The 22333-nt window shown below is 53.1% G+C and overlaps 4 protein-coding genes across 4 annotated transcripts; all 4 read right to left on the bottom strand.

Moving 5' to 3' along the window:
* Positions 1-6: 6 nt before the first annotated feature.
* On the bottom strand, positions 7-1794 carry KRP23_4124 (Tubby protein-like protein; the record flags this gene model as incomplete). The annotated part of the gene is made up of 1 exon (XM_067889049.1): positions 7-1794. The coding sequence occupies one exon, from the start codon at positions 1792-1794 to the stop codon at positions 7-9; it is 1788 nt and encodes a 595-aa protein (XP_067748242.1).
* Positions 1795-3147: 1353 nt separating this feature from the next.
* On the bottom strand, positions 3148-4393 carry KRP23_4123 (Altered inheritance of mitochondria protein 32; the record flags this gene model as incomplete). The annotated part of the gene is made up of 4 exons (XM_067889048.1): positions 3148-3478; positions 3548-3610; positions 3682-3745; positions 3823-4393. 4 exons carry the CDS (start codon positions 4391-4393, stop codon positions 3148-3150), a joined length of 1029 nt encoding a protein of 342 aa, XP_067748241.1.
* Positions 4394-14575: 10182 nt separating this feature from the next.
* Positions 14576-16903, bottom strand: KRP23_4122 (Ferric reduction oxidase 2; the record flags this gene model as incomplete). The annotated part of the gene is made up of 1 exon (XM_067889047.1): positions 14576-16903. One exon carries the CDS (start codon positions 16901-16903, stop codon positions 14576-14578), a length of 2328 nt encoding a protein of 775 aa, XP_067748240.1.
* Positions 16904-19410: 2507 nt separating this feature from the next.
* KRP23_4121 (uncharacterized protein) lies at positions 19411-21089 on the bottom strand (the record flags this gene model as incomplete). Its single annotated transcript, XM_067889046.1, has 3 exons — positions 19411-20257; positions 20321-20511; positions 20589-21089. The coding sequence occupies 3 exons, from the start codon at positions 21087-21089 to the stop codon at positions 19411-19413; spliced, it is 1539 nt and encodes a 512-aa protein (XP_067748239.1).
* Positions 21090-22333: the final 1244 nt, after the last annotated feature.

Here is a 22333-nt window from a genome sequence, read left to right as displayed (position 1 = left end):
TGGAGTCTAATCGAATGTCACAAGGTGGGAGTCCATGCTGCTGAGGGCTATCGCAAAGGCCTGCACCGGTGTGAACGGGTGGGCGTAGTCCATCGAGTACACCTGACGGTCTTGAGTGCGGCCGAACAGCATGAGCGTCTTGTCCATGTCGTCTGGGTGCGACAGCAGGAAGTTCTTCACTGATGCAGCGGCGACACGGCCACCAAAGTCCAGGCAGTAGGCCTCCAGCGACTCAATCCAGACTGGCGGTTTGTTGATCAGGTGCAGTGCGCGAGCGGTGTCCGGGTTCTCCACCTGAGAGAGGATCGTGTCCTCCTTGGTCTCTGGCCGCCACGGCTGCACCTGCCAGGACGGAGCTCCGTCTACGGCGCTGTCAGCATCCGACACCGGCGCGACCAGGGGAAGCGCAACGCGCATCTGACGAGGCGACTTTCCAAAAGTGGCAGCGTATTGCACCGCGCCGAGCTCCAGTGGCACCTCACCTGTGGTATCGTACATCGTGTACTGCGAGCCCATGTAGTTCTTGTCCAGTCTTGCAACCGGCACGGGGGCGTTTAGCGGGTAAGCGCCATCTTCATCTGTCTGGTTGGACGTAGTGTCCAGGTTTGTAGCCAGCGAGATGATGAAACTCACTGACATGTCGTACTGGCGACGTCGCACCGCCGTGCAAAGCAGCGTGTCTGTGTCCTGCGTGTACAGCTCGTAGTTGCCTCCTCCGCGGGTGCGGATGTAGCACTGCATCATGAGCGCCTGCGGGGGCGACGGGTTGGTCAAGAACCGCGCCAAGAAGACGCTATTGAGTCTCGCCGTACGAATCAGCAGCTGCCGCAGCGCCACATCCGCCGGCGGAGGGGGTTCCACGGGGGCCTGATCACAGGTGCTCACGTGGTCGCCCAGACTGGCCTTCTTCATGTTCTCCGAGCAGTACGGACAGCTCACCTTCATCTCGTTGGCCATGCGCTGGGCATGACGGGACGCCGCTAGCAGGGAGAAACCAATAGCTTCTCTGCACATGGGGCAGGAGCCTCGCTCACTCACCCACCGCTCAATGCACTCCTTGCAGAAGATCTGCCCGCAGCACGTGGCTTCTGTCGCGTTGGTAAAAACCTCCTGGCAGATGGCGCATTCGAGCATCTTGCGCGTGTTCTCGAGCGCCTCAAGCTGCTCATCCCTCGGGATCGGCTCTGGAGCGGGATACGCCAGTGTGCTCACGAGGTTACTGGCAGCTAGCGCCGAAGCCGCAGTTCTCTGTCCCAAGTGTCTGCTCTTGAGCGCCGAGTGGATCTCGAACAGCATGTCCACGACCTCCCCGACGCTCCTCTGCGGCTCCGTCGGCTCTGCTTCGGGCTCTGGCTGCTCGTCCACGTCCATCTCCTCGTGCTGGTTGTCGGCCTCTTCCATCGTGGGGAAGAACCTATTCCTGCTCTCCTCCTCGGTAGAGAAAGCGGTCGAGTGACGTTCACTCAAGCGGCGCAGGCTGCGGCTGCTGCCCATGAGGTCCACGAGGCCCTCGCCCTCCGCGAAGAAGCTCGAGACCTCGATGTCCATGTCGAAGCGCTTGTGGCGCGGCGTGATGCGCGGGCTGCTGCGCGGCGACAGCAGGATGAGCTCCGACAGCGTGCGCGTGCGGTGCATCTTGTTGCTGTGCTTGGGCTCCGTGACCACGCGCAGGCGGCGCTGAGCGAAGCGGGAGGCCGAGATTGGCGCAGCGCGCGCGTCTCCGCCCGTGCTGCTGCTGCTGGGGCTCGGCTCGCCCGCCGAGAGGCTGGGCGTCGGCACGAACGTGGCCGCCATGGCGTACTGACTTGTGTTAGAGCGGATACTCGGAGGGCAGAGAGGCCCGGAGTGAAGGTCGCTGGCTGGCTTGAGCGAAATCCGCAAATGACTCGGAGAGATGGCGGCGGGGCTAGTTTTGTGTGGGGTTGTTCTGGGTATAGTGGGGGCAAGTGAATCGTCCTCGAGTGTCGTAACACCGTCTCTTCCACGAGCTGAACAGAGGATTTGTATGAGAAAACGTTGCAGAGGTACGGACGCCCCAGGCGACATGTTGAAAGTGGCACCGCTGTAGTCGACGTCCTGGCCGCCCTTGCCCGAGGCACTGCGCCGTGCAGGGCGAGGGGCTCGGGCAGTGCTCACCAGCTGGCGGCGCCTCTGCTGCCAAGAGCGGAGGCGAATTATTGCGGTGCCGTCGGCCAGGAGCTTCCTGCTGCATGTAGGACGGACGGTTTCGACACTGTGCTGATGGGTGGGGCAATTGACGCGTGAAGGCCCAGCCACCGCACACTGGCCGGAGCGCGCTTCCCTTATCGATGCGCTTCCTCCCCGCCGCATCGAAACGCTCATCAACACGAGCCATGAGCGCCGAGTGTCGACCCTTGCAGTGGCAAGTCTTGCAACGGCGCGGTGTCCACACGAAATGGTAGAGAAGACATAATCTTCGAAAAAGAACGACAAGCAGATCGGCTCCGGATAAGCGCCATACAAACGTCAAGAGCAAGCTGCTGAACCTGCTCCGGATAAAGCACTGGCTGGCAGCGCAGCTTACTCGCTCAGGACGAGCTCACCTCGGCGCCGGACTTGAGTCTTGCCCAACAGCACAATCCTAAGGTGTTGTCACCGCCGCGCAACTGCATATGGATACGTGCACCGGTAGATATCCAGCAAAGTGCAACTAGGACTTGTCTTTTTGAATCAAAACGCTTTGATCGGGACTTGCTCTTCACTTCGCTGCGTCTGGCGCCACAACGGCAAGAAGCATCAGCAACAACAACTGCCGCCGCAGGTCGCGCTTTTGCAGCTGTCTCTCACTAAATTGCGCTTGACGGCGGAGGTAAGCCAGCCGGCGTCAGTGCTCACCTGGCCCGGATCCTCCGCCTGGTGATGCTGGTCACGAGCACTCAGGAGCTTGAGAGCTCGCAGCTTGGGGTCCGCTAGTTTGGCATTACGCCACGTGAGTTTCATTGCCGATGCGTGTTATAAAACACTTGACGGCGCGTTTGAAAACGACACATTCTTGCCAGGGTTCCCAACTTTTATTTTCCAGACAACCTGAGCGTTATCCAAGACCTTTTTCAATCGCTTCAAGCTAATTTACGTGGTGGTATTGATATGGCTGGAAAATCACCTACGAAAGTCTTGGTTCAGAATCTACGCGTTCTCGGCAATCTCCTCAGGAGCTTCAGCTCGTTCCTTCACAGCTTGGTGCATTTCCGGCACGGTGAGACCCATGCGTCCGCGCCACAGCTCGTACAGTCGCAACGGATCGTCGCCATTCATAGCGTCAATCATCCTCTTGGCCTTGTCTTCCTCGTTGAGGAGCCCGAACCAGTCACCGCTCGGGTACACAATGCATGCCGCGGCATAGCGATGGCCACCGTAGTGGCTCGATGTCCACAGGTTCAACGGTTTGTTTGCTTCAGCAGTTGAATTCTTCAGCCACTGCAGCAACTCCGGGCCCTTGCAACCGCAACGCTCGTCTCTGTAGTTGAGCAACAGTTCGGCATTAGAAACCTCAAATTCACAATCAAGAGCCGGGAAAGCGGCGTACCTCGCTGCGTGGCCGCACACCATCATGTGGTATTCCTCCTCCATTCGCGTGTACTGCAGGTTCCTGTTATGGCAGCTACACGTTAGCCACCATTGCATTGTCTTCTGTTCATGCTCAGCAGATCAACCGCTCACTCTTGCTCAAGCAACGCCGGCAGGTCAAGGTCTTTCTCCAACGACTTGCTCACCAACGTCGAGACTGCAACCACAATCGCCACCACCAAACGCAAGGTCAACTTCAACAACCACAGCATCCACACACACAAGTACACGTACTCTGCGTCGGAACAACGTTGTGTACACGCAAACCGTCGGGGAACACCAGAATGTCGTGTGCGCCTTCCTCCCGAATCTCGGTCGGCGCCTCGCTCCCTTGTGGCAGCCCGCCATTGCACGCGCCCGTGAACGGGATAGCCGCCGTTACGAGCAGCGGGCTCTTCTTCATCATGTTGATATCACCGCCGTACGTCTTCGCTAGCGCGCCCATGTACGAGCTGAGGATGTGCTCGGGCGAGCGCTCCAGTTTGGCCGGCCACGAGTTCGGATCCGTGTTCTGCGGTTCCACGATCACGTAGTGGCGCTGGTACGCCCGCACGGAGCCTTCAATGAACATGGCGTCGCTCTTTTCCTCCTTGGCGTCTTCCTTGCCGGTCGCTGCTCGACGTGCTGCTCGCTGGGCGCGACGCTCGGCCAGCTCCTCGGCGGTCAGTGGCTTGCCCATCTGCGGCTCGCTGCTGCTGAAGAATGCGACGCCGATGGACTGTGGGCGCAGAAGGCGGCGAGAGGAGGCGGAGGCTCGGCTGGAGGCTGCGAGGCACGTGGGGATGGACTTGGCGAAGCGGTGCATGGCTCGGGAGGTCAATTGGCAAGTGGACACCTACCTGCCCGCCAGAATGCCGACGTACTTCGTGGGGGTGGAGACGGGAGCTGCTGGTGGAGAGATTGTACGGTTTGTGTGGTAATGACGCGCGGAGCATAATCCAGTTTTGTGGTAGTAGACAGGAATGATGATAAATTAATTTTGATTATGGTTTGTGTTGTCTACCCAAGTCAGGAATGATGGCTGTTAAAGTTCACGGGGTCAGCGTGTGCGAGGCGGTGACGCCCACCTCGCCCATGACGCCCACCGTGGCGGGCTTGGTGCGCGAACCACCCGTGAGCTGGAAAGAACGAGGTCGATCCAACCGCTGGCGGAGGGGTTGACGGTGCGTTGCACGCTTTCAAGAGAGCAGATTGAAAAGTGAGTTTGAGCAGCGGGGCATCCTGAACGGCGGATACGCAATGATAATCACATATTGCCCGGTGCGACTGCCACGAGAATACGCGCACACCATGTCAGCACTAGCCGTCGCCGCAGCAATGGTGGGGCTCGGATCAATGCGACGTCTCGGTGATCAACTTGGATGCGCCAAGGCCGGAATGGTATCTGAAAATGACGCTGGATGAAGTGCATCCCTCGATCAGATGGACGTCCACTCCCGAGACCCCCCAACACACACACACACACTCCAAGAAAAGAGCGGTACAAGTGAAAATTCGTCTAGATGGAGCTGCCGGTGCTGCTTATGATCTCGCTGATGATGCCACCCGAGCTGCAAGGAATTCGCCAGGCCCTTCAGCGTGTCACGGAGTTGCTGCCTGGACATCGTGCAGCAGCTACACACCGACCGAAGCGAAGGCTGCTCCGTTGAGGCGTTAATCGGTGCGGCGAAGACTGGGCACTTCCAAGTTGTCGAGTGGCTTAGCGAGAATTACGCAACGATCTGTCCCCCTTGTGAGGCCTTGCAACCAGGGCTCGGAGAATGGCCACGTCGACGTGCTCAAGTTCTTGAAGGGCCGGGCGCTGCCAGGTGGTCTTACGCTGTGGCTCACTCTCCGCGTGGCCATGAGTAAGGCTGCACTGAATTGCCACGTCGAGGTGGTCGAAGTATCACTCCAGGAACAATCTATCGCGTCAATGGATATGACGGGAGTCATCAGCGGAGCGCATTGAGCCGGCCACCCTGGTGTCGCTCAAGTGCTGATGTCGAGTGGTACCCTGCCAGTGTGCTAACTGCCGCCGCAGCAGGCGGTTACATCGAGTTTGTCAAGTTACTACTCGTTAATAGCGATCCCGACAGTATCAATCTAGCTCTCCATGTTGATGTGGTGTCGCTGTTGCTCGCGAAGGTAGACTCTCACGAGCTTGGCTCTGCATTGAATACGGCAGCTGCAAGTGGCCATGCAGAAATCGTCCGACTGCTTCTCGATGTTTGGGCAACCGAGAGCGGTCTCCATCACTTGTGTGTTGAAAGCTGCTGTGCTGAACGACAGCATCGAGGCGGCGACGTTGCTCGCTAGCCGAAGCGGTTATTACGCAGTATCCCCAGCATTGAGGTTGGCGGCTGTGAAGAATAAAATCAAGATGGTTAAAGCGCTGGTCCAAGGAAGCATGCCATTTGTCATTGCTCACGCTGCAGCTGAGGTTGCTTCGCGGGGCCAGTCAAAGATGGCGCGTTTGCAAGTGTGAGCAAGTGGTTGTGCAAGAAGTACAAGAAACGACTGAGTCCTGTTGGAGCGTTGAAAGCGACGGCGGCGAACGGACGGGTCCGGGTGGTCAAATTTCTTCGGAAGAAATGCAGTCAATCCGATACGGACGAAGCTCTGAAGTTAGCTGCGGCTAATGGCCATTTCACAGTAGTGAAGGCGCTATTGGCGTGGATCTTGTCTCTTTGTTACTCGCGAAAAGGGACTCGAGCGGAGTTGCAGCGTTATTTTTGCACAGTGCCGCGCTGATGTAGCCAAACTGCTGCTGTGTAAAGCCAACCTAGACGACCTTGGAGCCTCCTCGCTAAATGCCGTGGGACCCAAACGGAGCTGCTTGATGCTTGATGATGAAGTACGCCGCAGAAAGTGGAAATGCCAACATGGCCAGTTACTAACTCACAGAGCTCTGCCCACTCGTGAATCAATACCGTCGACGATGACACCAATCGGTTGTCCTTTGACTACGCCCTGCGATCATGGGACTCCATTGGTAGCCACGCCCCGAACAAATGCACACACAGAAAGTATTCCATTGCTTCTGATGCCATTCGATGCACGTACGAGGTATCCCTCGCGCACATGAGCCAGGAAGACCCGCCAACCTACCTACACCGAGCAGGGCGTTAAAATACAGCTCTTAATCCATGACGTAGATTTTCCAGCGTTGAATGATACCCAGTGTGGTTTTACCGAACTCGCGGGTGAATCATATTGTCATTTGTGCCCCACATCGGGTTTGCAGGAATCTGTCTAGTGCATTCCAGCAGTGAGCTGCGCAGTTGAGGAATGCTGCTTGAAGACTGTCTCCACCATTCTCGGTATCACTCGAACTGATAGTCAATTAGTTTTCCAGCAGTGGCTACATGTTTAGCAGGCCCTGCATCATCTCAACGTTCTCATCCTCCGCTGCCCACAGGCCAATTTGATAGCTTTCTCGCCTATGCAACCACAAGAATCGGGTGTGCGGGTCTCGTTTATTGCCGATCACTCTATCCTTATCCTGGTTAGGGAGTCATCTGACTTATCCCGCGCTGTTGTGGATCGTATTTCTGGAAAACTGTAAAAGACGCCAAAGATCTGACTCCGCTGGGTGGGATAGGCTAGTTGAGAAGCGCGGCATATACAAGGCTGGCGTCGTAGACTCCAAAGGTGAACAACGATAGGGAGCTGCCCTAGACGGGGGCGCGTTAACCACGCAGATCAATTCAAGTGCTCTCCCCCTTAACTTGGGACTGCATTCCAATCTAGCGGTGCTGTGAGCTTGCCGATTCCGCTGGCACCCCCTCCGTTTGGTAGAAAACGTATGCTTTCAGGGCGTACTTGGTACAGTGATGTATTTTGGTTGCACCGCTCTCCCAGTGATAATACCACTTCGCAAAAGCCGCTCCACTCAAAAACGTGACGGACTCAGTAAGTTTAGAATTGCTTGACGAGCTCAGTGCCCACTGAACTTTGTCGGGCGCCTCGATCCAAGACGCTTCTCTTGATTTGAATCGCTTTGGGAGATACGATGCAGGTAGCGTAGTGAGTGGGAGGCCGCAGACAGAGCTTCGCCCCCTCCACCAAACTCTCAAAACGAGCGAAGACAAAGAAGTTTACAGCGCGAAATGGCCTACAAACACCCCGTTCACCGGGAATACCAAATTGCAAGACGTCCAACTGGGGATCGAAGTGCACTAACACCTCGAGAGGCCACAGTAGCTTCGAAACCACGGCACGCATCACAAGGAGGGACACGTGCTGCGAGATAGCTAGGGCAAACCTTGATGTCACGGTTCCGATTGCGCCTGATCAAGATGCAACAGAGTGGGGCATCAGAGACTATAACAAACATGTTTACAGCTCTTCCTAACGTTTTCGACGCATTTGAGTCGAAAACGCGGGCGTCGATCGTACCGCGTGTACTCGTCCTCAAAGAGCAGCCCGTAAGAACAAGCTCCGCGCACAAAGACAGCAGAAAACGCTGGAAGTCCTGTCGTCATCCCCTCCGCCTCCCTTTCCTCAGCTGGAAAATGCTTTGGCTGGACGGTCCGCGCGAATGGTCGGTCCGACCGAAGGTAGAAGAAACCTCTTTGTCGGCCCGTGGAAGGGAGGCGGATGATATTTCAAAGCTAGAAAGGACCCGATAATATCATATAGTATTTTGGATTTTTTTCTCTTGTAGAATTCATGGTTAGCTGGGGCCGTATTCGGCCTGGGTTTGCAATTGGTAGCTATGTCGTTCCAGCCTTGGTATAGAACTTCTAGGCTTCTGGTGCTCTGAGTTGGGGCTTGCACCACTGAATGGAGAAACGCGTCGGATCCACAAATGGTGCGGCCAACACGAAGTTGTAGATGACCATTGCGCTGCTTCCTTCCACGAAGTCGACGCACTTCGTTGGTAACCCAGAACAAGTGCCTGCCAAGTGGTGTTATCCATTGACAAGCACAACGGCGCTCTGCAACTACACCCAGTTTACTGTACGTACCCCCTGTACTCTCAAATGACAGGCGCCTTTCGAAAAGGACAGGCGCAACTTCAGAAGAAATAACATCGCAACGCAGTCCGAAAACTTGTTGCAGCTGGACTGAGCGTTGCGATGAAACGAAGTGCTGAGTGAGTTGCGGCGCCAACTGTTTTTAGCTGCAACGGAGCTACCAGACCGCCTAAGATGCGATTGAACAAGGTTGCATACTGGACATGAGATCAAGAGACCTTGCCACGCGTAAAACCGCCGAACGCCTTGCTTGTATTGTACGACGCCAGTGATTCTGAGCGCTTACTTGTCCTGCGATATTCTTGCTGCTTTGCTGTCGTCATTGACCCCGCCCCACCCATTCCTCTTTTCACCTCCGCCCCCTCATCGACATGCCCGTTATCCACGACCGGTACCGAGTGGTTCGTGAGCTCAGCACCACGCTCTACGGCTGGGTCTATTCCTGCGAAGATATCGACTCGCCACCAACAGCCTCCGACGCTTCGGTCGTGATCAAGCAGGTCTCTCTTGATCGCATGACCAACTTCGTGCAGACTCATCCATCTAACGGCCATATCCCAGACAACCCGATCGTCGAAAGGGACGTGGGCGACCTCGTGCGCGCGGCCGGCGGCCATCCGAACCTTGTGCAGTACAAGAACTCGTTCGTGGAGCACCAGACGCTTTACCTCGTGATGGAACACTGTGCGGATGGCGACTTGCACAACTACTTGAGCACACGCAGACAGCGTACGATGTCGTGTATGAACGCGCTGAGTGTGCTGTTGCAGGTGGCGTCTGGCCTGGTCTTCCTACACGAGCACGGAATCGCGCATCGTGACATCTCACTGGAGAATATCATGTTACACCACGGTCGCTGCAAGCTGGGAGACTTCGGGTTGGCTACGCGATCGCAACGCACAGGTGGTCGCCACGTAGGCAAGAAATACTACATGGCGCCGGAGATTGTCGCCGGTGGCAAGTACGACCCCAAGGCCGCAGACGTGTGGTCGCTCGGAATTGTCCTCTTCATCATGCTGACTGGGTCTCCGCTCGTGTCGCTGGCTTCCACCTCGGTCACGTCGTTTTGTATGTTCAAGCGGGCAGGCATCGTGACCGTTCTGCAATCGTGGGGCGTGGCAGCATCCATGTCACCAAGCGCGCTGCGTCTGCTCTCAGGGATGCTCGAAGTTAGCCCAACGAAGCGGCTAACGATCAACCAGGTTCTGGAGCACAATGCCTTCAACGAGTGCTTAAACACCGGGGTCAGCACCACGTAAAGTCGAGTGGCCTCCTTGTTATAGTCCTATAAATTGATCAGAAAAAGACCCATTTTAGGGAAACAAAAACGACCTCGTTTGGTTCCTGTCGTTCTGAGCCCCCTCGCCTCGAGCCAGTCAGCAAACAGTCCAAGCGGACCGAGTGGGACCGGGTGCGACTGATTCCCCGCAGTGGACTTGCGCCCTCTTCTTTTCCGCCTCCCCCAGACCTTGAGCCATGGGTCCGCAATCGCATTGTTCCTTTTCTTCCGTCCTCCAAAGTCCTCAGCACTCAACAGCGAGTCTCCGGGAGAAATGGTACGAGTGACTTCGTGCCGCTTCGTGCGCTTGAGCTGCAGCGAAGAGGACCACCCGCTTTTTCGACGCTACTACACGAGGTAGGTGCAAGTCCAGTGCAATGATATTTGCGCTGCCAGGTGGACGCACTAATTGTCCTCTTCCCTTTTTCAAGAAGCAATCGAGAACGAGGCGTCAAGGTAAGCACACCATGCTCCTACTATTGTATCATCCGTGCCTGAAAGAGCACAGCTTGTCCGAGACTCACGGACAAGACAATGACGTAATGTTCTTTCGGCCAGCAGATCCTGCGGTGCTTCCCACACTGTTGTCCCGAACATGCCCAGCGCGGTTATTGTGGGTGTTCTGTCCACATTATGGTAAAATTTGATAGCGACGTCTCGCTCGCAGACCAGCAGAACCTCGTGGTCTGCGCTCGGTTCGAGCCTTCGCGGGTGACTCTACAGAAGACGACGGGCGAATCGTATGTGCTGGGCGATCACATTTCTGGTGACATTCACGAGCAAAGATTACAGCCCGGAGAGGTTGTGTGCCTCCCAGCGAGTCTGCTCGCTAAAAGCCAACAGGAACAGAGTGTCTGGATCCGAGCTGACGACGTAAAACAGAAGGTGCTGCCGAAGAGTGCCGTGCTATTTGTGCTTAACAACCACAGGTTTCCAAAGTGGCAGTACAGCTACGACAGTAGCGTCGCCCAGATTCAGCGTGAGACGACGCACCACCTCGTGGCTTACGTTGTCTACCTGGCAGGCTCCGGATCGATGCTTGGGGAAGCAGATGCGATAGTTCTGGCTCGTCAAGAATCTCCGGGGTTCAGTCTCATCTCACACCGACGGTCCGGCTACAACAGCAACAATGCCGAGTGTGAGTTACCAGCCTGTGATCTTGCACGTGACGGTCAATTTGCAGCGCTCAGCTTCGACCCGACCGAAGTGATAGATGAAACATCGCCGGGTAAAATGAATCAGCAGTACGAACAGCATTTTCATCGAGACAATCGCACCGCGCGCGCTGGCGTTGGAGTGCATCGTACAGATACCCAGGATGATACGTACAGCGTTGAAACTGACCTTGGTGCTACTGCAGAGAGGGCCTCTCGCGAAGGCGTTAACTGGAGGCAGCGCCAGCTGGATGCACGAGTTTGTGACTTCAGGGAAAAGGGTCAATATCTACTCATCTTGTGGAAGTTTGTCCAGCACATTTCGTTGAGCGATATCGGTTGGGCAGCCGAACTGGTCCACCCGATACTTCGTTCGCACTGGCTACGCGCTGCAGACGCCCTCGGCGGCATGTTTCGATCCCCGGTCCACCTGGAAGCCGTAGTGTCCTCGTTTCTGAAGGAGGTCTCCAAGTCAACCCTCAGTCGTTCGATGCACTCATTACCAACCACCCGGATTGATTCGACTCAAGAGATTACCATCATTCGAGCGATTGGGTATCTCTTTTTGCGAGCGATGTCGTCCAGCGACGTCCAGCGCCTGCTTCACTCGACTGGAAAGATACAGAATGTTGAGACCTGTTTGTCAAAGCTTCAAGAACACTTTATATCGCTTGTTTCGGACTTTTATGGTGCTCTGGGGAACCTACTGAGTGAAGATCTCGTGGTGATTTTCCCGCAACATATCGCCTCTTCGATTCCTGCGCTTGTGGATGACGCACTGTCCGTAGTGTATGGTCAGCCGCATTTTAGCGCACTTCGGCCTCACATATCATTCTTGTTGTTGGCGCCAGGCTCACTGTCTGATGGCTTGAATAACATGTTCGAAGCTTTCAAGGCGCAAACTCGTGGGAATATTGATGTGCTTGTGACCAAACGCCCGCAAGCGAGACCATGCGAGACGCCCTCAACCGGAGTGGACGACAGATCAGGCTTGAGTTTGTGGAATCGTCGTTTCGTACTGGAGCCTGGATCTCTGAGAATCGCAAGCATTATGCCTGAAGCGACTGAAGCGACCCACACTTTGATTCACGATATGCATCTGATTGACGTTGCACAACTTGTTTCCGAGTTTGGGTGTGTCGACACGAAGATCACAGACGATGCACGGTGCTTATCGCTGCGATCGGCGTTATTCTCAGCCGATGATACACCGATGACATTGGTGCTCGATGGACAACTGCGTGTTTTTCAAGTGATGCCTAGCGGTGTGTCCTCTATGATTACGACGACAAGAGGGTGGTCTATCGGAGACTACAGGGCTGCATTTTCAAACGGTACAAACTCCCTGAAAGTGGACGTCTTTGCTATAGCAGAAGAGAACGTTAGCACTCTCGCAACGAACCTACCGCAACTGGGTTCAAGAAGCAACGCAATGTTGGTACGTTGGACCAGTCTTGTCATTACGCTGAAAGAGGAGGTTGATGCTGCATCTGGCTGCACAAGTGAACTTTTCGCGTTCGTACGTGGGATAGTGCATGGCGCGACGTATACACCCCCGAGCACCTATATGCGTGAGCGGTCGAGTACTTTAAACATGTTGAAGACGTCGACACTGGGCCAGGCGATTATTTGGAGTGAAGTGGAATGGACGCCGCTGTGGGAGCTGCAGACAGGCTATATTGCTGTATAAATGACATTTGCAGCAAAAAGGTCCACTTATCATGAGGATTTGCGTGTGGACACTGCTGTAAATGGGAAGGGCGACGTCATCTGGACGATGATGCGATTGCGCGCTGCCGAAACTACACTAATAAACTGTCAGGGAAGAGATCAGAATTGGAGTGCACTCGAAGAGCGCATGCGTCTGGGGTTAGTGGCATGTTCTATCCATTTGGGCTCCAAGGGAAGCGTATCTATAAGTTGCCGCTCCAGGCGTTTGCTGGGTTTTGTAATTATATGTTGGAGTGACCAATTTGTCGGTCACTCCGTTGTAACGGTGACGCCAAGATCTCGTTTGCGTAAAGAGAATGCTGTCATCTTTGCGTGCATTCTCATTGTGGATTGAACGATATCGAGTATCGCTCTTCGTACGACGGGACCCGAGCGCCACAACCATTCCATCCTAAAATACCGTCGTCTGCCTGCAGCCTTCTATCACCCCACAATGCTCCAAAGCATCAACAGGTTGGATTGGCAGGTCCGCTCCAACAACAACTAATTGGCTTTACGTCCTCTGGCACAAGTGGGCATGCGTTCCTGCAGCAAGTCAAGCCCCGCCATCGTTAATGTACAGATCGTAGTAATACGCCGTACCCGTACTCTCTGGATTGTAAGGCTGGTTTGCGTCGTTGGAGTACAATACTCATCGGCACACAGATTGTTCGGACCGCGAATGTGAAGCATGATCTATGGACCGGTTGTGAGAATGTCGTACTGGGCTGCCCGCAAGCGGTTGCTTCTTTTCGTCAATCATTACTGAGTGCGGCAAAGCCTCAAAGAGCCAAAACGCCACCACTGCCAATGCACAGATCGGGTGTACTAACATTTCGAAACTCGAGCGCCTCGTACTTGCAGACCTGGCTCTGGCTGCAGGTTTTGCCAGCAAAATTAGTCAGCTCAGGATGTCATCTGCATTCGTCATCTACGCATACATTGTTCTTACTACCTTTTTGTCTAAAGTATATCAAGGATTGCTTTATTACTCCACAATCCTCGCTTTCTGCAGAACCACAACGCAAACTTTGACGCACGATAGCCTCCATCATCGAACCATGAGTACTTCATCGGGTTGCGAAGCATCAGCCCCAAACGTGTAGACGCTGTGAATTGCGCGAGTTGTGCGTGGGATTTCAAGTAGTCCATTATTCCCCGAAGGGTGTCCTATAGGTCGCTGGCTGTCGGGACTCCTTCAGCGAGCTTTTTCCTCTTCCTCCTCCTCGCCTCCGCGGAGGACGGCGCTTGCACGACGCTGGAGATTGGAGACTGGATGAGTGCGCTTGACGGAGCGAAATGAAAAGTGAGAGCTTGCTGGAGCAGTGAACTGCTGCTAGGGAAGTCTCGGGGCGTACACCTTCGAGAACACCGTCGAATTGGCTGCGGACGCTGGGTTCATGACAACAATGTTGAAGTGCGTACATGCTGCAATGCTGGAAGGCAATTGCGCAGGTAGTGTACAGTATGACTGGTAGTGCAGAGCTTTAGATTAGACGTGAGAGAGCTGCACGGACAGACCTTCCCATGTCTGGACTGGGCAACAGGGCCAGCTCCCCTTACAAGTGCTTTACACTTTCCTACGCTGCGAAACATACGAAAGTTGACTGACAGAAACGACGTTCGACAAATGCAGTATGTACAAGTGTATGCGAAGATCACTTTGGTACATGGGCACGCCGTGACTCGAACTTCGCGAGTGCATGCCAACTTTAAATGACCTACGTAATATACCGCTACCACTAGGTCGCACTGCTAGTTGCTGTGGCTTCCAGGACAATCATCGGTGCCGTCTAAGTAGTCCATATTGCTCCCATTCCAACGGGCCCGCGATAAAGCTTAACAAGGTCTGTGTATTATGAATAATGCATCGTAAGGTTATGTTAGAGTTGGAATTCCTCCTCGTGCACGTCAAAGTTGCGCACGCCAATATCTGCGATGGCATTCGCGGTAGAATCCATGAGGGGCTTTGGCCCAGAGATGAAGACGCCCACAGTCGAATTGTCGTTGATCACAGCTCCCGGATGGGTGGCGACGAATTGTTTGTGGTCGCTGTACACTTTCTGCATGAGCTCGTCCATGTTGGGGCGGTGGCCGACTTCCACTCGGTATTCAGCGATGAGGTCACGGAACGTGTGGACATCGCCTGCGTACGGATGAACATCTCCCGGCGAGACTACGTGCCCGGCAGTCTCCTGGTTCCGCTTGTCCTCCACAAAGGCAAACACGTAGAAGACCAACAAAGCCACGAGAACGACCAGCACAATCTCGACGAAATTCTGCAGAGGCCACAGGTTTTTGTCGTCGACTTGGATCTTGGTTCCGAACTTGACGACGATCCAGAGAATAAGCGTCAAGAAGAACGACGCCGTGTAGACCACCACCCTGCAGATGGGAGAGCGGAGTGGCTCGGCAAATGGCCGCGGCACTTTCTTCGTGGTGGCCGTGTCGTAAGTGCTCGCCGAGAGATGCGGTTTTCCAGCGAGTCGGTCGTGGTCAATTCTCTGATCGAGTTGGTCGCTTGACGGTGTGCGAGTGAGACTGAAGTGGAGGCTGAAGTACTGTTCCTGCGGGTCCAGTTCCCTGATCTGCATCAAAAGAGGGTGGATCTCCTCCAGGAGAGATAGCTCGCGAAAGGTGAAGATGAAGAACACTTTCTGACTTAGCGCCGCACCCTGCCGAAGCTTCGCCACGAGGTCTTCGAGGATCGCAAACATTGGCGTGACGCCAACACCTCCGCCCACGAGGCACACCGTCGCGTACTCGTCGTACATTTCTAGCGACGCGCCATAGAAGCCGTCCATGTACATCGTTGGTAGTACGTCGTTCGTCTTGCATTCCTCTGAATATTTAACAAGTTCCTCGGTCCAGTCGCCGAGTGACTTGAGTAGAATCGTGAGAGTGTCTGGGCTTGTTCGCGGGGACGAGCTGATAGTGAACGGGTGCCACTGAAGTTTGGAGATTGAAGGCACGTTCAGGTAGACGAACTGCCCAACTTTGAAGTCGCCGGCGCGAGTGGTGGAGCGAGAAATCACGATCTTCACGACATCGTGCGAGAGCGTCGTGAATTCACGTACAACCACGGGGGTGAAAGCGTTGGAACTTGACAGCGCGCGAGACGCTGTGTAGAGCATGACCGACGGGAAGATCCAGGAGAGGTTCGAGTTCCAGTGCAGAACGATGAAGAGTGTTGCGATGATGAAGAGGTGGTGGACGTAATAGAAGATATCGTACATCTTGCGCCGAACTATTCCGATGGCAGTGACCCCTATGGCCAAAAAACACAAGAGCGCAATAGTACCGAAGGTGTTCATCCATCGGTCTTTGCCGTCATCACCAACCGCACAGTTTCTAAAGCACGGCAGTGCCTCCTCAACCCACGAGCCCTCTCGAATCCAAGCCCAGTAGAAACCAGTGCAGTGAAGGAACGCCGTAAGGATGGTAAGGACGCCAATCCAGCGGTGATACTGAATACCATTGGCGTACGAAATGTTGAGGAATTCCATCCAAACACAATTGCGAGTCGCCGGCAGGAAGAGGAAGGCCAAATTGAAGATGCAGACGTAGCCAAATGTGAGCGCCACGATCTCCAAGTACGCGGTCATGTCCAAGTCCGGGTTTTTCAGCTTCATTCGGACAACGCGGGCCCGATAGTAGTTCTGGAATACATACATGTTGCCACCGATGAGGAGAACAAGGAAAACCAGCTCGCCAACGCTCTTGTGAATCACGAGTCCCTTGATTCGAGGCTTGATGCGAAGGTATCGGGTCACAAGCAGGACGTAACGCGATGTGATGCGACGCACATTGAAGTACCGAAGGAACTCGAGGAGGACAATCGACACAGCCATCGGAATGAAGCAGAAGAAGAAGAAAAACGTGGCTCGCACCATTTCCGAGTGACCCGTAGGACCACCTTTGACTTTGACTGCCGGGACGCCATACCATGAGCCGATAGTCACGCTAACCTTCTTGGTGTAGCCGTCGGAAAAGTGAAAGAGCTGGCCAAACACGTACAGCAGCAGGGAGGCCAAGATAACGAGCTGCGAAAGATTGCCGAGAGGAGCCAACTGCTCGGCCCATTGAGCAGGTCCAAACTTGCGAGGAAAATTGAGGCGCCCGAGCTTGTCTTGAGAATGAACTCCCGGAGACTTGACGTTAGTGAACTCTGCGCCCGGATCCGGCGAGCTGTCTGCGTGAGCTGGCGCCATTACGGACGGGAGTGTGAAGGGTCAGGAAGCGAAGGTGATGATGATCACTCGAGTTGCTCAGCTCGAAGAAAATTGGAGAATGGTTCGATCCAAGACGGTGCATCACTGCCATGACCGCAGGCTTAACTGGTCGAATTGGCCTAAACGGTTACCTTCGCGATGTCACCCATTGCATTCGAGCTGTATCGAGTTGGGCCACAAGCGTCAATTGTATCCGAAATAGCACCTTTGCACCGTTTTCGTACTGTGGTTGTCAAAGTCGTTAGAAGCACGCGTGTTGCCAGGAAACGGTCTAGTTGCGTGGGGCCTTGGACCAATGACAGCGAATCTTAGTGGTAAGACGTACGTGCGAAGCAGCAACGCGATGATTCTCACGGGGACAGCTTGCAAGTAAATTATCTTTAGCACTTCGAAAAATTCGCTCGCTAACCGCCACCCCACAATTGCTCAATACAAGACAACTGTTGTTTTGAATAGTAGTTGTACTATCGAGGAATTTATAATGAGGAAGAGCGATGTCCTCACCATAGTTGTAGCGATACTGGAGCACGATCGACCAGTTTGCACACGATTGGAAGCGATAGCTACAGTTAAACGAGATATTTATTTTTTGAAAAGTTTGATTGCAGATGTATTCATCCTTTCCGTAACTGCGCTGTTATTTAGACTGTGCATCCCAGCCATAATTCCACACCTGGGTCAAAAGCGGCTCTGACACCTCGTGCAATCTCATGTCATTATAAGCGGTCTCACATCTGATGGTTATCAAGCGAGCATTGAAGCAGATGCCCTTTTACCTCCGTTGAAAGTGCACGTCTCGTACTTGATAATTCATTTAGTATCACCTCAGATACTGTCCGTACGTACGCGCTTCGAGTTACCGCTTCTTGATCAACGTCGGGGAAGATGTAGTCCCAAATGTTTCGAAGGCTCTACAATCCGCCTTGTCGGTGCAGTTCACGGGGGTACTTTTCACTTGCGACGGGCAAATATTGCACCCTCGACCATAGGCGAAGTTGCTGCTGAGCGCGACTTCGGGAGTAGTTAGCCTTATAAACCGCAACAAATCAAATCAAATATTGCACCCTCGTCAAGTTTGGAAAATGGGATAAACTATTCGGGGTAGTAGTTGCAATTCTATAGGCGAGTCTGGCCACGTGCCTTGTGATGACCATGACAAAATTACCGGAGCATATAGCGAGTTTACATCCAAACCAGAGCAGGCAGGTATTGTTCATTGAGCGATGTCGTTCATTTGATGAGGTCAACTACTTGGCCTTTCTACTGGAATCTCGGTATTGGGTTTTAGGGGCTCCATTTTCGCTGGCGCCTCGATTCGACGGCGCAACCATTGCTACCGGCTACGGAGCCAGTCGAGGTGAGGATTACATATCATTTCTGGGGTTGGTGGGGCGTTTCGACACCTTGTAATTGCTGTCGGTGTCTGAGTTGGTAGTGTTGAAATGCACATGAGATTCATGATGAACCTTGTCATGAGTCTCACCAACATACTCTCTGCTATCATTCTGAAAAGGATGAATTCAATTGATTAAGCGCGCAGACGTACACTCAAGGATACCTGGACCATTCAATGCAAAATGTCCCCTTGTGTGGCAGGGCTAATATTTCTAAAACAATGTTGTAGTATCACCTTGGAGGTATGCAGTTTTTCAGGAAAAGGTTGTAGTTTTACGAGAATACATAGTTGACTGCTCCTTTATTAGCTTGATGAAGTACATCCCAGCCATGCTTCCACTTGGGGGTCGCAAGAATCACCAACACCACGTTCAATCTGTAGCTTTCGCATAGCTATATAGCCTGACGTAGTCTCGCAGTTGATAACCATCATTCGGGTGTTGTAACAAATACCCTGGACGCCACTGAGCGAGCACTCCTTGAACATTACGCCTCCGCAGAGCTCGTCAGTTGTGTATTTGCTTGGTGCAGTTGCTTCTCGATCCTCGACAATTGAGTTTGGACAGACAGAACTTCCGAAAGATTCTAGCTTCGCCTTGTCATCCGCTGAAATGCGCGCATCCGTGCAGGTCAGCGAGAACTTATCGCTGGCGACGGCCAAACACTGGTCCATTGCAAAGTCGCATGTTCCTGAAATGAATCCGTTGCAACACACCGCACTCTTCGGCCGAAGCCCCATTGTCGACAAACCCGTCAAAGGTGCTAGTGAAGGCAACGTTGTAGCCCGAGATGCATCGATGATATTCAAATCACTGACTCGCGAGAGTCCGTCGAAGCTTGGTATCTCTTTCAATGAGGTCAAGACAGCCAACGTCAAGTAGCGTAAGCTTGTCAACGAGGAAAATGATGGAAGTGTTTCCACTTCGGGGATGCCACCCAAGTGGAGGAATGCAAGGTGATGCATATTGTCAAAGCTGCCATCCGGAATAGTTGTGAGTCTCCTGCTCGTGAAGTCGCCTTCGATATGACTATTGCATTCATGGACAAAAAACGTCAGACCTCAGAAACGTTTGATGGACACAGCGTCGCACTTACATATACTCGAGACGGGAGAATTCAGACAGCCACACTGGAAGTTGCTCTGTCTTCGTGTAAGCTAGAATAAGCTGTTCGAGGTAGCGGCAATTCTTCAGTTCTTCTGGCAGCTCTGGCACAGCACGGCTAATAATTTGAACGATGCGCAGTTCTCCTGCTATGGCGAGATCTGTGAGATCAGCTGTGATATCCACAGGGTCAGTCCACTCGGCAAACGTTTTCGGGGCCATTTCGCGGGCTGCAAACACAAGGCATGTACAGTGCTTCTGGCCCAAATTCCACTGGTAGCTCGCAACACGGCACTTGTCGTACTTGCTACACAAGTCCGCAGTTGACTGGACAGCAATGATAGAATAGCCGAAGTTGCCAACGCCGGGCAGCAGAAACGTCAGTGCAAGCAACAGCTTCACGGCGAAATGTTTTCCAAGCTTGGACTTGAATGAGGATGCAGCGACCTTTTTCGCAAATGCAGCTCGAACACTGTCATCACGCGAGCCACTGGTTTGAACAGGCCCAACTGAGGCCTTGCGCTTCCGTTCAAGTTGTCGCTCGGCGTGGTTGTGAATAAGTGTCATGATGATTTTTCGCCATTTGTAGAGTGAGAGCAAGTTGAGCGCAGACTTGTAGAAAAGAGTCGAGCCCGACGAGAACTGCAAGTAGTGAAATGCACTACAGAAACTTGATATCTCGGAAGGATCCGCAAAAAGACGAGCGACAGTATCAAATCCACCAGAAGCGAGTGTTTCTGTCTTTGTTAGGAAAGCGCCACGATCAAACCTAAAGGACGAAATGAAGTAAAGGAGAATCACCAGAGGAGCGAAGACTGCAAAAAACAAGTCAAAACTAACAGAGAAGCAAGCGTTAATGACGCGTTTGTATTCTACACCGAATGGCATGGACACGTACGTGTAGTAGAGTCGGGCGATGATCAAGGCTGGGTCTTCCACGTAGCGCTGGCTTCGATAGCACGCTACAAGCCAATTGCATAGTAGCAACACAGAGTAGAAGTATATGATCGGAGTCGGAAACCCTTTATCCAGGTACGTGTAGAGCGTGGTCGTCTGAAAAATGAGTTTTGGGAGATCCAAAGCCGCAGTCTGACCGATGAAGAACGTAACAAATTAGTTACTCAGCAATAGCAATTCGATCAAGCAACAAGTTCGCTATAACATACGACGTAATGCTGTCGAATATCAGCAGGCAGGTCACATTGATGATGTAACCAGACGACAAAGCGTTGGAATTTGCTTCCATCTCGAGTATGCGACTCTGTCGTTGCCGGAACCGCCTTATTATTCTCTTGAGTTGTGAGTTTAACCGCAGGGCTACCAGCACGGTAAAAGAACAGCATCGTGACCACCAGCCACGTATAGCCAGCTCCAAAAAGTGCGAGCAGAACCACAGAGGAGAAAATCAGTGCAGTATCGGGCTGAGGAAGCGACCAAAATTGACCGTTGTCGAACTCAGTGGTGTTCATAATACTGTTCGCCATCTCGTTTGTATGCACCTGAATCACCGCAAGCGTGAAGGTCCAGCCCGCTGAGAGTACAAAAACGATGATCATCGGTACTCCGAGAAGTCCAAACACATCGAAAAACGTGGCCACCTCGGCCACCACGCTGCCAATCACGGATGGCCTGGGTATCACCGACTCACTTGTGGCTCCTGCAGCCATTGTAGGTGTCGATGTTGATGGTCTTGGCCATCTCATTTTTACCGTCGAAGCAATATCGTCGGCATCGTGTTTAATTGATCTCTCGATTCCAGTGATTTCGTCCGTTCCGCACACCAGGGCGGATATCCTCGCCACTCCATCGCCAGGAGAACCGAGTACGACCACTTCATTTTGGTGTAATCCTTCACCTTCAGCTTCTTCACCCAACGGCGTTGGCATCACTTCCCGGTACCTTGGACTTGCAAGACGTCTCCACAGCTAAATCCAAAAATGACAAAGCGAAGCGTCTCACGCTGCTACGTGTAGCCCGTATCACATCCTAAGTTTGGAGGTGTTGCAATTTGATCTCGCAATCCAAATTGAGCATTTCGACATGTAAAGAGCATTGCCGGACACGGCTATACTCTGGTATCAGGGGTGGGAGGATCACTCAAATCGGTTTTCAAAATCTCCGTTTAGTTTTTTGTGGTATCAACGGCGGACTCTCATCAAAAAGTGCATTTTTCATAACAGTATACGTAAGGATCGTAACTATGCTGGATCTTCGGTTAACACGTTTTGCGTGCAACAAGAGACCGCTTCATTCCTACGTACATGTCGGTAGCCTAGAAAAAATAATCCACCAGGCAAATTCGTGTACCTAGTTGGTCGGTTTTCTCGTCAATAAATGTTCGGCCACACACGCCCCACTCGTGATACCCTGCAATAAGAACAATAAGAAACAGCGTCTGCGTCACACTGAGAGTCTGCTACCCCATTATTAACCCGGGAAACGCAGACCACTTTGAGTCAAAGTGGCCTGGCCTACTTACATCTGCGTTCAACCTCAAAGTTTGAGGTTGGACGCAGATGAAGATCCAGCGTTGGTCTACTATCGGTGGCATTGATGCAGTTTCAATAGCTCTCGAATGGTATAATAGCTTCACATCCTCGTAAGACGACACATTAGTCTCCGATTCTCCAAATTCTGGCAATTTTGTCCTGATTTCGTCACCGTCTCGACCACATAAGTAAGCGGAGCAGCCAGGACAGTGCGTCCGTAGTTGTGGGTTCTGCATTTTCAGCGTTGTGACCTAGTGTTCGAATATTCCACCGCTGTGAATGGAGATCGAGAAGGGATCCAAAGTTTTCGGTGCTCTCGTGGCAAATTTATGTGGGTTGACCGCTCTTCGTAGACAACGCTGCGTTTCATGAAGGAAAAACTTACTTTGACGACAATATCCAAAGCTGGTAGGTACTTCACA

Source organism: Phytophthora ramorum (genome assembly GCF_020800215.1).
Source record: "Phytophthora ramorum isolate Pr-102 chromosome Unknown Phyram_PR-102_s0003, whole genome shotgun sequence".
Classification (NCBI taxonomy): Eukaryota; Oomycota; class Peronosporomycetes; order Peronosporales; family Peronosporaceae; genus Phytophthora; species Phytophthora ramorum.
The sequence above is the reverse complement of the archived record's forward strand: the minus strand, read 5'-3'. Positions and strand labels throughout refer to the sequence as shown.